General features: G+C 52.8%; 1 protein-coding gene across 1 annotated transcript; it reads left to right on the plus strand.

The window, feature by feature from the left end:
• The first annotated feature begins 607 nt into the window (after positions 1–607).
• Positions 608–4,051, plus strand: WNT8A (Wnt family member 8A). The gene is made up of 6 exons (XM_009931742.2): positions 608–678; positions 775–808; positions 1,023–1,161; positions 2,085–2,210; positions 2,322–2,464; positions 3,485–4,051. Exons 1-6 carry the CDS (start codon positions 608–610, stop codon positions 4,049–4,051), a joined length of 1,080 nt encoding a protein of 359 aa, XP_009930044.2.
• The last annotated feature ends 13,172 nt before the right edge of the window (positions 4,052–17,223 follow it).

A 17,223-nucleotide genomic window follows, 5' to 3' on the forward strand; every position in this document is an offset into this window, starting at 1 on the left:
CCGCCGTTGAACACATCTCTTCGAGTCAAGAAGTCCTGGGAGGTCTGTCCCCTATAGATCTTTACAGGACGGTTGTTAAAACTCCTCGGGGAGTTCTCGTAGGAGGGAGCAGGCAGATAGCAGGGGAACTATAGAAATGCATCAGCTCGTGATTTCGGAGGGACGCCGGGACCGAGCCTCCGCTGACAGGCAGAGGATGAAAAGGAGGAGGCAAGAGGACTCGAGGCCGAGAGAAAGGGATGGCCGGCGGTGGGGAAGGGAGTTAAAAGTGTCCCATTGTTAGGGAAGTTTGCTCTCCTGCAGACCATCCCGCTCCCAGGGACACCACGCCGCCTTTTGAAGTGCAACCTTAGGCGGTTCCTTGTCACCCATTGGAGCGGGAGCTTTTTTTTTTACCACATTAAGTCATTGGGTAGCAAATGAATGGGGGGGTTTTGGCTATTCACAGCTTCACCTTATAAATATCAGGCCCGTAGGTTCCCGCAGCTTTCCTCCGTCCCGATAGCTCACCTTGGGAAGGAGCGGAGGGAGGCGGCCCTGCTCTCTCGGGGACCTGCGGTGCACAGAGATCGGTGAAAGGGATCCAACCCGGCTCCCCGTGACAGCCATGAAGCGAAGCACCTTCCTCATCCTCTCCATCACAGGGGTCTACAGCGCCGTTCTCCACGCAGCGGCATGGTGGGCTTCAGCTCAGCGGAAAGGGCATTTTTCAGGGATGCTCTTCAGCCTGCCACAAACCATGCCATTCATTTTCTTTTCTTTTCTTTGTTTCAGGTCTGTGAATAACTTTCTGATGACAGGACCTAAGGTAATTAACACACGGAGTGTCAGGAATTGAAGTAAAACAATTTTGTTTCGCAAACGGGAAACAGGATTTTGCCAAGGAACCCGGTTTCCCGGAACGTGTCGGCTCCAAGTGCTGTGGAGCAATGAGGGAAGGGACTCACAAACCATTCCTGCCTGTGTTTCACTGATCAGTGGTAAAACGCAGCGGATTTTAACCCCGCTGTTTCCCGTGCCAGGCTTACCTGACGTACTCCAGCAGCGTGGCGGCCGGGGCGCACAGCGGGATGGAGGAGTGCAAGTTCCAGTTCGGCTGGGAGCGGTGGAACTGCCCCGAGAGCGCCCTGCAGCTCTCCACCCACAACCGGCTGCGCAGCGGTGAGTACCGGGATGCCTTCGGGTGCGAGCCGGGACGCGCTCTGGAGAGACCCCGGGATGCTAATTAAACCCACCGATGGAGAAGGGCTTTGGCGTCCTGAAAATCGTGGTTGTTTTTTTCTCTCTCTGTATCACTTGGTGGAATGAATAGCGCTAATAGCTTTTCTAGGAATGCCAGGGTCTCTCTGGTTCTCCATCCGTGCCAGGCTGGAGCTCGGTCCTTCCCGTGGAGCTGCTCCGTGGGTTTGTCCCTGCCGCTCTGTGGGCGGCATCCCCGGGGGCACCTGAGCTGGCAACGGGCAGGAGCGCGGGAGGGACGGACAGAGACACCAGAGACGTGCGCTGAGAAACTGCCTTCGTAAGAAAGCTGTGGATGTATTTGAATACTGACTGCTTCAACAAGCAGATATCTCTTTTTTTCCCAGAGCAGCATCTCTAGTTGAATCTGTTAGGAAAGCCAAAAAAGAAACTAAATTAGAAGTGTGGGTGCAGACAGCTGTTAGCACAGGTTCAACCGCCGACTGAAACAAGATCAATGATCTCCCCAGCAGGCAAGATCAAAGCAGGAACATCCCCCCCAGCAGGAAAGGTCAGTGCCAGGCGAAGCGAGTGATAACGAACCTTGGCCAGAGCAGGGCTGGGGCATTGCCTGAAGCTCCTGCTGCTGCCAGGAAACCCCATCCCCTACATGGGCACCTGCAGAGCACAGTGCCAGACTGCTGAAACCCTTGATGCCGAGGCCTGAAGAGACTCCAGTCACGAGCATTTAATTTCTGCAGCACCTTACCTTTTGCACAAACCAGTTTGGTTTTGTTCTTTTTCTTCTTTCACCCTTACAGCACAGGAGAGCTTCATTCCCAGCAAACCAAGACCAATGTCTATGTTTGCATGTGACAGCTTTTTTTTCCCCCCCTCTCCCCCAGCTACCCGGGAAACATCCTTCGTACACGCCATCAGCTCGGCCGGCGTCATGTACACCCTCACCAGGAACTGCAGCATGGGAGACTTCGAGAGCTGCGGCTGCGACGACTCCAGGAACGGCCGCGTCGGTGAGCGGCCGCCCCGAGACGGGCTGACGTCGCCTCGCCATCCCCGGGGATTTCAGGGCAGAATCTGGCCCGGCGGGGCCGTTCTGCGCTTAGCGTGCGTCTGTCTTGCAGGTGGCCGAGGCTGGGTCTGGGGAGGATGCAGCGACAACGTGGAGTTCGGGGAGAGGATTTCCAAGCTCTTTGTGGACGCTTTGGAAACGGGACACGATACCCGGGCGCTGATTAACCTGCACAACAATGAAGTCGGGAGACTTGTAAGCCAAATATTAATGATAATAATAATAACAATAATAATAATAATGATGCCTATATTGAAAACAAAACCCAAGAGTCTGGAGGGCTGCCCAGGCCCCCTTCTCCAGCCCTCTGTGACAATCCAGCCCCTGTAGCGTTTGCATGGGGAAAACAGCTTGGCCAGAATCTGACCCTAAGCCTGAACTGCAGTCGGAGCCGTTCCCACTTCCAGCTTCGCAGCCGCGTGCCACGCAGCTAGCTGCTGGCACCCACCACTTCTTCAGCGACACGCGGGTTTTATACTCACCTAGCGCTTGTCTGGGCTGTAGAACAAAGCGGGAGCCACCTCGCTTTCTCGCAATATGCATTTCCAAGCCAGGTGTGAGCAGGCCCCGCTCCGAGCCAGCTGCCAGACTCGCCCCCTTGCTCCCCGACTCTCAGCATCTCGCCAAACCTCCTTGTCTGTAAAAACAAGGACGGCAACACTTAACATACCTATCTCATAGGGTGTGTCGAGGCTTAATCTCACCTAGATACCAGTGATTGGGACCTTATACATACCAGAGGGAGATAGGTGGCTAATCTCTGTGAAGTGCTTGGCCTGGAGGAGATGCGGAGAGGTTGGGTATGGTTATTCCGAAGCAGCTTCACACGTTTTGAATGAAGCCTCCGAGAGGGATGATGGCTCGATGCTCTGATGAGCGAGGTGAGCTGCAGGCTGGAATGGCTCGAGAAGGGCATGACCCAACAAAGGTGCTTTTTTTCCCCCCCAGCCCTGAGAAAAAGCTTCCGCAAGAGCTGGAGACAACAGTTTGTGCCCACTCATTATCTCTTTCCTTTTGATTAGTGAAGAGGGACAGATGCTTCCCAGGAGCTGAAATAAGATTATTAGCTCGTGTCTCGGAAGGACTTGAAGTCATGCCGAGCATGAGCCACTTTTGACCCATCGCCCCCCGAATCAGAAGTGCCCTAGAGCCTGGTATTGAGATTTAAGTGATGATGCTCTGCTGCTCCTAATTCCTCCACCTTCTCCACCAAAGGCCGTGAAAGGCACGATGAAGCGGTCCTGCAAGTGCCACGGGGTGTCGGGCAGCTGCAGCATCCAGACCTGCTGGCTCCAGCTCGCTGAGTTCCGCGAGATCGGGAACTACCTGAAGATCAAATACGACCAAGCCCACAAGCTGGAGATGGACAAGAGGCGGATGAGAGCCGGCAACAGCGCCGACAGCCGCGGGGCCACGGCGGAGGCCTTCCACCACGTCCACGCCACGGAGCTCGTCTTCCTGGAGGACTCCCCGGACTACTGCACGAGGAACGCCAGCCTGGGCCACCACGGCACCGAGGGCCGCGAGTGCCTGCAGACGGGCAAGAACCTCTCGCAGTGGGAGAAGAGGAGCTGCCGGCGGCTCTGCACCGAGTGCGGTCTGCGGGTGGAGGAGAGGAGGACGGAGGTGGTGGCCAGCTGCAACTGCAAGTTCCACTGGTGCTGCACGGTGCGGTGCGAGCAGTGCCGGCAGCTGGTGGCCAAGCACTTCTGCGCCCGCCGCGACGCCGACGCTGCCGCCCCCAACCACATCAAGAGGAGGAACAAGGGCCACAAGAGATAGAGGGAGGCTGCGGCACCCGAGGAGGACGCAGGGCTGGGAAGGAGCATCCTTCCCGGGGAGCCGCGAGGTCCGGAGGGCTGAGTGGGCATCGGGCGAGGCCGGGGGGTCTCCTGCGGACCACGTGGGGAGGGTGGGAAGCACAGGGCGCAGGGGGATGATGGTCCTCCTCGCTTCCATGGGTTTTCCTCAGTATTCACCAGTAGCTTCATTTTTGTTGGGAGTCACTTTATCTGTGTATTGGACAGAGGGAAGAATTTCACTTTCTAGGTGGGCTCCAGCCCTTGTGCCACAGCCAGCAGGTCTGCAAGGGCCAGCGACGGGGCTCCAGCCCCACGGCAAGCGAGGTGGGGAGGGGTGCTGTGGCCAAAAGCAGGTCCCAGCACACGGCTCCATCCCGGCCATCCACGCACAGCATTTCTAGGGGAATACTTACGCACTTTCTGATGGGATAGGGGGTTTGTGGGGTCATGGTGTGTATGGCAACAACTGCAGCCTTCGGAGGGCTTGGGCAGGTTGACAGCCAGTGTTTACAGATTTTTTTTTTTTTTTTTTTTTCCCCCTCCTCCTCTCCTTTGTGCCCACCTCCTTTTTAAATGTTGTATTTCGGTACCAGAACCCCTGCCCCTAGTAGACAGTAGCTTTCTGTATTTGTATCAGACGAAATTAAGCTGCTCACAATTCCTGTTTGTTTGTTGTTTTTTTTTTAAAAATATTAGCAGATAAGAATTCAGAATTCTTTATGCCTAACGTGTTTATTAATAAGTTGTATTATTGCTTAGCACAATCTGCTTTCTCTATATCTTTTGAAGGTATCCTTAAAGAGTTAGATTTTTGGACTGTATGTTACAATAAACACCACAATGAAAACGATTGGCTTTTTCCTTTCTGGCTGCCCAGCAGTATGACTTTCGGTGCAAAATTGTCCCTTTCTGTGGAAAACACAGCCCTTCCAAGATTTCTCATTATTAATCCACAGACCACTGAAGCCAGCGAGAAGGTTGTTCTCCTAGACCTCAGTAAAATTTGGCTCCAGCCTTCAATCCCCGGAGGGTTTGCTTTAATACCCATCGCCGTAATATCTAACCTTTTTCAAGTGCTGAGTACGCAGGCACTGCCTGCCTAGAGCTGATTCTGAAGCTCTCGATGCCTCTTTAATTTCCCCGGCCCGACATCCCCCAGACAATGCGAGGCTGCCCCGCTTTGATGTGGAAAGCGTCGGCTGCAAAATTCTCAGAGGCACGAGAGGAGCCCTTTGAACTGGGAGCAGGAGAGAAAACTTGGGGACAGCTGTGAATGCGTCTGCTGGTTCCCTGCTGCTCCGGGTGCCAGCAGCCCCATGCCGCGGCGGGGAGGGCAGGAGGGGACACGCTGGCTGCTGCCGGGCCAAGAGGGTCCTGCTCTTCTCCGGGGCTCCCCAGGGCCGTGCTCCAGCCCGGATTGCTCCCGGGAGTCACAGCGTTGCTCCGGAGGGAGCCAGGGCCATGCCACTGCCCGCACCCAGGATGCTGGGGCGAAGGATGCTCTGCCAGGTTTGCTTTCCAGCCAGGGCAAGAGGAGGAGGAAGAGGACAGACAAGTAAAAAACAAAACAAAACCAAAAACCTACAGCTCTGCCAGCACATTGCACCCACACCACAAACGCTCCGATGCTGTTTCACCCGGGTATCCCCACGGCTCCTAGCGCCAACACAGCCTCGACACACGCTCAAGCCAAATCGGGACGGTCAAGGCGCAAAACACCCAAGTGGGGAAGCACCACTGACTTCCAGGTGTTTATTTTTTTACGAAGAGGAGTTTTGTTGGAGCTGGAAGGGCTACGCCAGCAGGCCATCCCTTTGGGGGGCTTGGCTGCTGCCTTCGGAGGAGCTACTTCTAGAGCTTCTGCAACTAATAGGCCACACCACCAAAGCAAAAAAGACCCCAAGACTTTCGCACAGCGTCGCCACAACAGCGTTTACAACCCACCAAAAATCAAGCTGAAGTGGAAATGACAAAAACCAGACAAACAAAACCCCTTTCCTGCATCATCTCGTGCGCTGGCTGGCTCGTCTGCGCAGAAACGCAGGCTCCGCTCCTGTAGCATCTGCTGTGGCTGCCCCGGGCCGGCACTCAGCAGCACCAGCCCCACGCCTGGGCAGCCTGGGAGCTGTCAGGATCACAGAATAACAGAGTGTTTGGGGTCGGAAGGGCCCTCTGTGGGTCATACAGTCCAACCCCCCTGCTCAAGCAGGGTCACCCAGAGCAGGCTGCACAGGACTGCATCCAGGCGGGTCTGGAATATCTCCAGAGAAGGAGACTCCACAGCCTCCCTGGGCAGCCTGGGCCAGGGCTCCGTCACCCTCAGAGGGAAGAAGTTCTTCCTCGGGTTCAGCTGGAGCTTCCTCTGCTTCAGTTTGTGCCCATTGCCCCTTGTCCTGTTGCTGGGCACCACTGGAAAGAGTTTGGCCTCATCCTCCTGACCCCCACCCTGCAGATATCAGCATATATTAGGTCTCCTCTCAGCCTTCTCTTCCTCAGGCTGAACAAGCCCAGCTCCCTCAGCCTTTCCTCGTAGGAGAGATGCTCCAGTCCCCTCCTCATCCTCGCAGCCCTCCGCTGGACTCTCTCCAGTAGCTCCTCATCTTTCTTGAAGTGGGGAGCCCAGAACTGGACACAGTGCTCCAGATGGGGCCTCACCAGGGCGGGGTAGAGGGGGAGGAGAACCTCCCTCGCCCTGCTGGCCACACTCCTCCTAATGCATCCCAGAAGCTCCCATGGAGCTGCAAGATGAGGTTACATGGAGCATGGGACAGGCACTGCTGACCCGCGCTCAGAGGAGGGAAAGCGAATTTCGCCAGGATAACTCCCAAGCACACACAAAAGAACCCGTCTGGCTGCGTACCAATAGCAGGGCTAACAAACCACACAGGTAAATCCCGGGAGATGAGGGCTCCCCGCGAGCGGGCACGCTCAGGACACGCTATGTATCTACGCATCTCTCTGCGGCTTCTTTTCAAACTAAGGTTACTGCAGAAAATAAGAAGTGACAGCTTTTTGGGTCCCTGTAGCACCAGGTCAGACCTCTGTCCCCCGCAGGCTCTGTCCCAAGGAAACGGGACTGCAGAGAGGAGCAGAGATGCCGCAGCCGAGCCCGATCCCTGTCCCGCCGAGCCCTCCCACAGCCAGGGGCTTGGCCAGCCAGCACTCGTATCTGCTGCATTGCATTTAAATTAACTGTTCTTCCCTGAATGTGTCTAATTGCTTTTTTAATCCATTTACATTCCTGGCACCCAGACTACGGAAGACAACGAGCATCTCGTGCAAAACCCAGAGACCAAATACAAATTGAAGCAAGCTCAAGAGAAAGTTACGTACCATCGCACAATACAAATTTCCATTCTTTTTTTAATCACTCACAGAGATAATACAGAGTCTGAACAAATACAACAGCCAACTATATGGCTTAGAACCGCACCTTGCCAGAGATATTACAGTCCTGGAGAAGCTGAAGCTCGTCCATCCTCCCCCGTGTTGCTTGGCTACAGCAGTCATCAATTCTCACTACATTCACCACAAAACAATAGAAATTCAGGATCACCTTAATCCATCACAGCACTGTCAGGGAACCCCCACATCCCTGCCCCCCCGTACTTGCTTTCAGTAATAACACATGCAGAAATCCCACGTGCACAGAGTAAGAAAACGCAAGGTGTCCTGCAGGACACAATCCAGCAGGCTGATTCATCATTTTTGTGGTGATTTTACCTGGAGAAGCAAACTCTTGCACAGCAGTTCTCAAAATAAATAACAGCACACAGTAGAAGAAAGTCCTGGCATCCGCTGGTTTGCCAAAGCTGGTTCCTCAACCACGGCCAAAGATCATTTGAAGGGACTGAAGATGTCTTCAAACCTGAATGTGTTTATTCCTGATTACCCACAGTCAGCTCCAGTTTGGGACACTGATCCCAACCACCTGTAGCTCACTGCATGCTTGGAGGAAGGGGTGGGCTGGCCCTATCTATAAACCCTCAAAGAGGAACCCACTGCTGCTCCGCAGTAACAAAAACTATGCTAATCATAACGAAAAAGTAAAAATCTGAATCGGGGCCAGGTGCTGCAGATGCTGAATGAGCTCCAGCCAAAAGCCTGCTGCCTGCCCCGAGGGCTCCTCGCAGCCCCGGGCAGGGAGGGGTGCTGGGATGCGGAGGATCTGTGCCGGGGATGCCCGGGAGCAGGCAGAGCCCACCAAGACCCCTGAGACAGGGAGGCTTCGGGCAGGCTCATGGAGCTGCTGGGATAGTCCTGGAGCAGCACCTTCTCATTTGAACAGGCTTGGCCAGAGCTGCTGCTCACAGGACTTGGCCATCGCCACGGCCGGAGTAACCTGCAGGACAAGGAACCTGTGGGACAGCGGTTGGACTGGCCTGAAGTCGCCGTTGGCTTTGTGGAGGTTTACCACCTCCTCCCCGGCAGCGTATTTGTGCCCTTATTTTCAGAAAGAACTGGTTTACGTTCCATTTTTAATGAGAAAGGGGAACATTTTCTAAATGAAGAAATAACACGGTCCAGCTCTAGCATCACCACAGAGCAGGGTGGAGTTATGTCAGCGGTGCCTGCTCTCGGAAAATCAGCGGTGGGATGTTTGTAGCAGGGTGATAGCCCAGGCTGGGCCCACGAGCCTTCCTGGACCTTCCCATCTGACCCGGGATCCCCACTGTCACCGTTTCATCTGTAGCCCCTTGGCCGTGCCATGCTGCCATCCAGGTACCCATCCCAGCACCCTCACTGGGAGCAGGCAGACGGGCGTTCGCGTTCGCCTGGGCAGCAGCAGGCGGATCTCAGAGCCGCCGGTGCGAGCCGAGGATGTCACCCAGCGCAGAAATTGGATCCAGGCTCTTGCTTTTGCTCCCTCTCCCAGGAGGCTCTGACCGGGAACTCGCACCGTCGCCGTTGGCCCTGCGCCTCGTCGGCCGCTCGCCGCAGGCTGGCACGGCCGGCTGCACTCGCAGGTTGATGCACCGTGGTGAGCGGTACCTGCCCCGGTCCCCCTGCCCTCGACAATGCTGTCGCCGCACGGTGACTATCAGCAAGCTGAGAATCGAGTTTATTTAATCGACAAAGTGCTTTGCTGTTGACGACAGAGGAGCAGGACAGCAGCTCCTCGATACAGTGACAAGCTGGGGAGGGGACCGGCACCGGGAGGGCTACCCGCTGACGAGCCACGCGCACAGAGGGTCTTTGCAAAGTGGTTGGGGGGGGGACGACAGATTTTGTCCCAGCTCTGCTCCTTCTCACCCCGCTCCCATCCCATCCCAGCTGGGGGCTGCTTGCCCCCCAACACCCCGCAGCAGCCTTCCCAGAGCCCAGCCTGCTTCTCTTCAGCTGTTAAACTCCTTGCCTGGTGGATTACCTTTAATTTATGCCGCCAGTGTCCTTTCATGGATTATAATTCTGTATGAGATGTGTGTGCTGTATCCTCCCCCCGTATTAAAGTGTCAGGAGTGTATCCCCAGGCCATCCATCTTCAACGCTTCCGCATGGGCTTGGCAATTCTCTGACATGAATATTATGGCTCTCCATGCAGAGTCTCCATCACTCAAGCTGACAAGTGTTAGAATCTCCTCTCTTGAGCAGGGTAAGTGACCTTTTCATATGCAGCGTAGATTCCCGGTCACGCCGCATCTGGTGCAGCGAAACCAGTGAGTGCCAGCAATTCCCTGAAGTCTTAAAAAACAAGTCACAGGTCCTTTTCAACTTGCAAAACCAACCCTTAGCATGACAAAGTTAAAGGGTCTTAATCAGCCCCTGGTTAGCCCCTGCTAGTGCCAGTCCCGTAGAGGACGATGAAAAAGAATCTGTGTGATGCCTTTTGCAGGATTTATTGACAGGGATTTTCGGGGAAAGATGGGGGATTTGGGTCTCTGGCTTTCTGGAGTGTATAGGAAAGCTTTTTGTAACCAGTTAGTGACTTTGAAACCTCAACTCTCATCTTAAGCAACATTTTTTTTTAAAAGTTACATCCCTAAACCCCACCAGCCTGATTTTCAAAGATGCTGAGCACCTGGGCTTCCCACAGCACGTGCAGGAGCTTCCCTCCACCTCTGCCTTGAGAGAAGCAGAGGGAGAAAACAACCCTCAAATGCCCTTCCACCTCAGACCTTCACCGCTATGCTGCCATGGGGACACCCCAGTCCACGTTGCTTGACAGCAAGCGAGTCTCCTGGAACTGAACTGGGTGGCAATACACCTTAAATCCCTCCTACAAAATTCACGCGTTACCCCAAATCTTTGGCTAAGAATCACAGAATCCCAGCATGGCAGGGGTTGGAAGGGACCTCTGTGGGTCACCCAGTCCAACCCTCCTGCCGAAGCAGGGTCACCCAGAGCAGGCTGCACAGGACTGCATCCAGGTGGGTCTTGAATATCTCCAGAGAAGGAGACTCCACAGCCTCCCTGGGCAGCCTGGGCCAGGGCTCCGTCACCCTCAGAGGGAAGAAGTTCTTCCTCATGTTCAGCTGGAACTTCCTCTGCTTCAGTTTGTGCCCGTTGCCCCTTGTCCTGTTGCTGGGCACCACTGAAAAGAGTCTGGCCCCGTCCTCCTGACACCCACCCTTGACATATTTATAAGCATTTATTAGGTCCCCTCTCAGCCTTCTCTTCTTCAGGCTAAACAAGCCCAGCTCCCTCAGCCAGGCTAAACTGGTGCCCAGTTCGTTTTTCTTCTCTAGAGAGCAAAGGTGTTTTCACAGTAACCTTGTCACCTTCCCCCTACAAACCTCCTCGTGGTGGCTCATCACCAGCACAGCACAACACCTTTTCAGCTCCCTCTTAATAAAGTCAATTAACAGCTTCGCTATTTACAAAACAAATCCTCTTTGCAACACCTGAGAAAGAGAGTTACAAGTGTTTCCCAAACATTTGTGAGCTGGGGAGAAGACCTACAATAACTGTCGACCGGGAGGTGTCGCATCTGCTCTCCCTGGCTGGAGAGGACAAGTCCACATCCACCACGAGTTTGTGCTGTGCTTCCATCCAGGAGGCCTGGTCGGCAAGCAGAGGTCTACCAGGAAAATTTCTTCTTCAGAGGTTACTCCAAGGAGAAAGAGGTGTCCAGGGAGCCAGAGTGTGCATTAACTGCCCAGCTGCTGGTCGTCACTCACCTCTAGTACGGCCACGTGTGATGGTGTGCAAGAGGTGTGGACAGGGCAGGCTGTTCCCCTCCAGAGACGTCCCCACAGGCAGCTGTGGGGGGGAGCGAGTAACATACGGCAGATTTACACCTCTGCGGAGGGATTCACAAGCTCCCCCACTTCTTTTTCTGGTTCCCTGCTCTCTCCTAGGATACATCCCATGCCCCCCCACTTTGCACATCACTGCCCGGGCTTACAGTGCAGTAAATTCCCCCTTTTCAAACCAGCCCCAGAGAGATGAGCAATACAACAGAAGGTTGATGGATTAGGGACAATCAAATAAATGTAACTTGCAATGTACTTTCAAAATTAATTCCTTCCTCCTCTTCTCTCCCATCCCACTCTCCCTTCCTCCAAACACACACAGTGGCCCATAATTTATGAACAAGAAAGGTGACACATTCCCTAATTAAACTATTCTTTGGGTGCAGAGGGGACTGCTGGAACAACTTCACACAAAAGCACTCCCAGCCAGAGTGGGCTCAGTCCAAACACTTCTGGAGTTTAGAAAAGACCCTGTCTAAAGCCTACACCACTTCATGGACCCAAACTCACCTCTTCCAGAGGGTCTGAAATGCAGAGAAGAAAGGAGAGGGAGGTAACTCCAAGTGCAGTAAGGAGCAGAGACTGATAACCACAGCTAGGAAATGTTGAACAAATGCAGTTAGGAAGTAAAGAAGAGTAGCAATCATGTGGGACAAGGCCAGAAAAGGAGAGAGAATAGGTATAAATCTGTTGCAGAAGGGGAGTGTAGAAGTTTACAGGGAGAACAACATGATGGGAAATAGAGAGATCTCAAGTAGTATTTTAGCTTTTCTTTCTCTTTCTAGCTTTTCTTCAGTGTCCTACGCAACATCAATTGAAGCCACTTGTGGGCACGTCCAGGAGAGAATAGCTCGTCAGGGGACATACAGAGGACCACAGAGCCTGGACAGTATACGGCCCTTAATTTCCTCCTCTGATGCTTTCAATAGTTCATGGGATGCCATAAAAGATGATAATGATGAAATCAGTGGAAAGACTGTAAAACAGTAGGGAGAGGCACCAGAGTTACTTCACTTGGGCTCAAACTCAGGCCACGCATAGACTGAGTTTGCTGGTTGCAAGCTCTTCTGCTTGGGACAGCAGCTGCAGTCCACGTCCCACCATACAGCCTGGCTGACGGTGCACAAAACTGCACTGTGGTGAGTTACGTGGTCTGAAATGTTGGGCTGTGAAGTTGGTGGGACTCTTGTCATTGATTTAGGTCAACCCTGACAGCTCGGTTGGACACAGACAAGGACAACGGCTCTCAGGTCTTCCCAATTCCACGGACTTTTCTAACTCACAACACTATAGCTCCTGGTCTAACTCTTCTAGGGGATCATCCATCAAGAATACAGCTGATAGCTTTAAACACAGCAATTTTTACTTCTCTCCCTTTTGCCCACTGCCTTGAAGCTAAACCTACTCTGACCCAGACCTCCATCCCCACTCCTGCCAGGCAGAGACTTCTGCTGGCCGGCTGCCATCGACTGTGATAGGGACAAGGCACCTCCTCCCTATCACTTAAGTGGATTTCGAAGGCAATAAGCGAGAGAATAATTAAATTAACTCCGTCCCGAACACCTCCCGAGGTGCCGGGCATTCCCAGCATTGCAGGAGCACCGCAGGTGTCTGGGGAGCAGGTAATCCCGGTCGGCGGCAGGCGGCAGGCCTGGCTCTGGGGACATCTCTGCCGGCAGCCGATCCTGGACAGGAGCACTGCGAAGAGACTCTCGGGACGGCTTTGCTCGAGTTAGCTCAGGGCCAGGAACAAAATAGCTATGTTTATACTCTGATGTGCTTAAGTGAGTAAGCTTTACCCCAAGGCAAAGAGCTGTATTTCCCAGCTTGGACTGCTTTATCCTGCTGGTTCTTTCCTGTCCCCCGGGCTTTCCCCTGCAGAGCGCCGGGGCTGCCATCTCAGGTAGCAGTCTCAGCTCCCGTTTTACCAAACAGCCTACTATTTAAATTCCCTGTGAAACACCTACATGCTTTTGACAGCAGCACGTCGTTGTTCTTTTTCCCCCCTCAATCTACTACAGGCTGCAAGACCTGAATCTGGCTTCGAGATAGCCCATGGTTCGGGAGACATCGGGTCACAGGCTTTGCTCAGCTCCAGCCCCGAGGTGAGCACCAGGAGCCTGGGCTGGCTCTGGCCAGGAGTAGTGGCAGGGCAGGGGACATCCCCACTGCAGAGCTTTATCTCACCGACCACTGGAGAGGTCACAAATCACCCTCTGGTCCCTTTCAAGCAGTTGGGAGCACTAAATTGTACCGCCTGTATCCGGACACCGGCCAATCTCCCAGAGCCAGGCCACGTACGTTGATAAGGAGATAGCGCAAATGGTCAAACAGGATGGAGCCCAAAATTCAGAATTTCCTGTGCTTTAAGCTAGCAAGTGCCATACCGGTGGGGGAGTCTTATTTAGATCACTTTAGATTATCTCTCCTTCTAAAGGGGGCTGTTGCGGCCAAGGATTTGCCACAGTTCTGCTTCAGTGAAGAGGAACTCCGATTTCACGTGAAACTAAGTATGGGGCGCTTTGTACATTTTCAGCACGAATTTCATCACAGCTGTGCTCAAATAAATATTTGGGAAGAGTAACAAATACTGCTAGGAGGAGAACTGAGAGCGGCAACCAGCTCCTGCCAGCTCCTTTGAGCTTTAAGCCCCAGATGGTCCTTGGAACACTTCTACTCTCTCTGTTCCATGAAGAAGATGTAATTAATTTCCCCATCACTGTGATTTGTTCGGTACCGTATTAACCACCCTCCCTCGGAACCAAGCAAGCCACTCTTCAGCTCATTCCCTTGACACGCGGCTGTAGGCGGACACTGACCTCACCCCAGGGAATTGTTTTCCTGGAGACTTTTTCTAGCACTAGAAACACAGTTACATCTTGGTAGGCTATTAAATCCACACGTAAAAATAAACTCATCTAGCATCCTGCGCATGCAGCTTAGCTTCCTTTAAGGAGACATGAACACATTAGAGCATCCCATTAAAGCAATTTACATGTCTTGCTTTATTTTCCCAGACAGGCTGTTTCTTCCTGGGAGATTACTGGCTTTTGGGGAAATGTATCAACTGAGGAGCCATGGAATAACAGGCTTCTCCTTCAGGTGCTACTCCCTGCAACAAATACCGCCCTGGCCCAGGTTTTGAACAACAGACAGCTTTTCACACAGACTTCTTCAGCCCCAAGACATTTGTTTTTCACAGCCACACAACAATCGTGGAAAAAAAATGAAGGCCCAAAGGCTGGAGAAATGAAAGCAAAAAGCAGCGAAGCACTACCGAGACAAGCAGACGGGCGCTGACAGGGTACAAGACTTGCCGGGGACGTGCCCTGTGGGAGCTACCTTCGGCAGCGGTTTGTCACCGGGGTCGCAGATGCCTGGGAAGCAAAGGGGAAGACGCGATGGCAGGTCCGCTTGCCAGCATTGTCCTCTGCTCCGTCGAGTGAAGGTCCATCAATCATCGTTTGGCAGCTATCTAATGACTGAGGGGCTCTTCCACAAGCACTTGGCTGCTGGAGACAGGCACCGAGCAACAGGACACGAAATCTCCAGCTCGCCCATCTCACCAGTGTGTAGCTGTTTCTGTGATGGACCAAAGACATCTCCTTATTTTCTGGGATACCAGGGAAGACACACACGCTCACCTGCTTGCTGAAAGGCATGGATTCTCAAGACAGCTAAATAAAACAAATTAGAAAAGGGCTAATGATAAAAAACAACAAAAACCCTTAAAAGAAAGTTTGGATGTGCTAGCCTTCCTTCTTAATTCCAACTGTGTCCCTACCACCATTGGCTTTGAGCCTGTTCCTCGGAGGTCTGACCGCTAATCGGCCCACCAGCCCGTGAGGGGGAAACGCTCTGGAGATTTCATCTGGGTTGGAAATGGTCCTCATCTCGTGCTGACAGCCCGGCACAGTCCCGACTGCTGCTGCTGTCGCCTGCTTTCTGCTGGACAAATTACCAGGTGTTCTTTCGCTGGAATGCCTCCAGTAGTGTTGATATTTAAGAAAAACACCAGATTTCACAGATAAGGTAGCTGATAATGTGCAGGTTTTATATTTCAAGTTTTTAACGTACTTTCTTCTAAGCATCCAGCGTTTGTTGACACCTAATTTTTTTATCTTTTTTGCAAAAGAGGTAACCGCTTCCAGCAGAAAGCAGTTTCCAAATAACTTCACCACAGGCCAGCAGCGCGTGACATGCAAATGCCACCACTGCGAATACGCAGACAGCTGGGGAAAAGGCGAGTACGGCAGCTGCTTGGCCAAGGATGGCAGCAGCCTGTATTCTCAATTAGAAATTTTCGAACGCGCTTGCCATGGTGAAAGCAGAGATCACAGTGGGCCAAAGGCCTGGAGCCACCCGACTCCAGGTTCTCGCCCCTCTGCCCCACCAGCAATAATGCTTTGGGAACACGAAGAGGTCACCTGGAAACACCCCCGAGCTGTGGACATGTTGGACGGCCTCCTCACAACGATAATTTTGTCCTTTTTAGGGTGCCAGAAGAATCTGACGTCCTCAGATCCGGCCTCAATCCCCTGTTATCTCAAAAGATCCCAAGCGATGCGTTTGACTCCCTGGCTGACGGTCCGGAGGAGCAGACGATCTGCTTCCCGGGCTCTGTCACACAGGATGGTGGACAAAAACAGATGCACTCCGTTTTGGCAGCGGCATACGTTTTCATATTACTTTGTTGCTGTGTTTATTTCCACTGATATTTTTTAAAAGTACTTGCTCAGGACCCTACACGTACCCAGTGTACTTAAGAACACTCCTTCCACATTAATCACCGAAGAGGAACAAATTATTTTATGCTGGTGCTTGCGCTGGAGAGCCCTCTTTCCCCAGGCAGCTGCACACTCCATGACGCAGGACGCGTGGACCAAGCACCCTGGTGTGCCAGAGCAAGGTCATCACAGCCAGACCATTACGTCAGGCTGGGACACCTCAGGGAAGGACGCACGAGAGAAAGGTGCAAGGGAAGGAGTGAATTCCTGCTTCCTGCAGTGGCGAAGATGAATGCATTGGCTGGGCTGGGGAGGACGTGAGAAAAGAGGGTGGCTTCTTTTCTGCAGGACAGACCGCTAGAACCGAGAGGCCAAAGCCAGAAGCAGAGTCTATGAGTAAGCGATGGCTCAATTTCTTTCATAGACAAGTTTAACTACTTTAGCAGAACAAAATAAAAAAAAAAAAACACAAAACCAAACAACAACAAAAAAACCCTACCCAGCCAGGCTTGGGATCAGTTTTTGAAGTGTTTCAGCCAAATAAACTTACAGTCTGGCCGGCAAGTCAGGTAGCGGGTGCAGAAGTCAGGAAAAGTCAAGCCCAGAACGAAATCTGCCACCAGCCGTTGACGTGGGCACAGCGCCAGTGGTGTGAGGGGCACCACGTGGCCTCCAAACGAGGGTCTAGATACCTTCTCAGCACGCCGTCTCTGGGCTTTCAGCCATTCGAGAAAGCAAGCGTTCTTTAAAAAAAAGAAAAAAAAGCAAGAGTTCTTTAAAAAAACAGTGATGCCAAAAATGCCCGATTTCCACCAAGGAAAGTCAGGTGTAATGGCAAGGAGGGCAAGGACAGGCAACCTCGCTTCAAAGACTCTCATCTCCATCTCCTCTCCCATCTCCCAGAGCCTTACTAAATTAGCTGAAAGGGTTAATTGTGACTCATCTTCTTATTTCTTCCAAAGAAAAGCTCCAGAAAGTCACCGTATTGCCCTTAGGTGTCTGCACCCCCCGCTGTGGCCTGAACTTAAGGCACCAGAGGAGCTGCAGTCTTAGCTGCGCTGGAATGTTTGGGTTTTCCCTTGCAAAACAGGCCCATCTCTCCAAGTGCGAATGTGCTGCAGCTACCAAAACATACTGGAGTGGGGGAAAAAAAAAAAAGTTCTTTTTTTTTTTATTTCACTAAAGAATTCCCATTTTTGTTGAAAGCAAACAGAACAGGGCATGCCTCAACA

Source organism: Opisthocomus hoazin, chromosome 22 (assembly GCF_030867145.1).
Source record: "Opisthocomus hoazin isolate bOpiHoa1 chromosome 22, bOpiHoa1.hap1, whole genome shotgun sequence".
NCBI classification, from domain to species: Eukaryota; Metazoa; Chordata; class Aves; order Opisthocomiformes; family Opisthocomidae; genus Opisthocomus; species Opisthocomus hoazin.

Coding starts and splice junctions, on each gene's coding strand:
- WNT8A (XM_009931742.2), top strand. CDS start 608: ATGAAGCGAAGCACCTTCCTCATCCTCTCCATCACAGGGGTCTACAGC. Junction 679..774: donor GTTCTCCACGCAGCGGCATG/GTGGGCTTCAGC, acceptor TCTTTGTTTCAG/GTCTGTGAATAACTTTCTGA. Junction 1,162..2,084: donor CCACAACCGGCTGCGCAGCG/GTGAGTACCGGG, acceptor CCTCTCCCCCAG/CTACCCGGGAAACATCCTTC.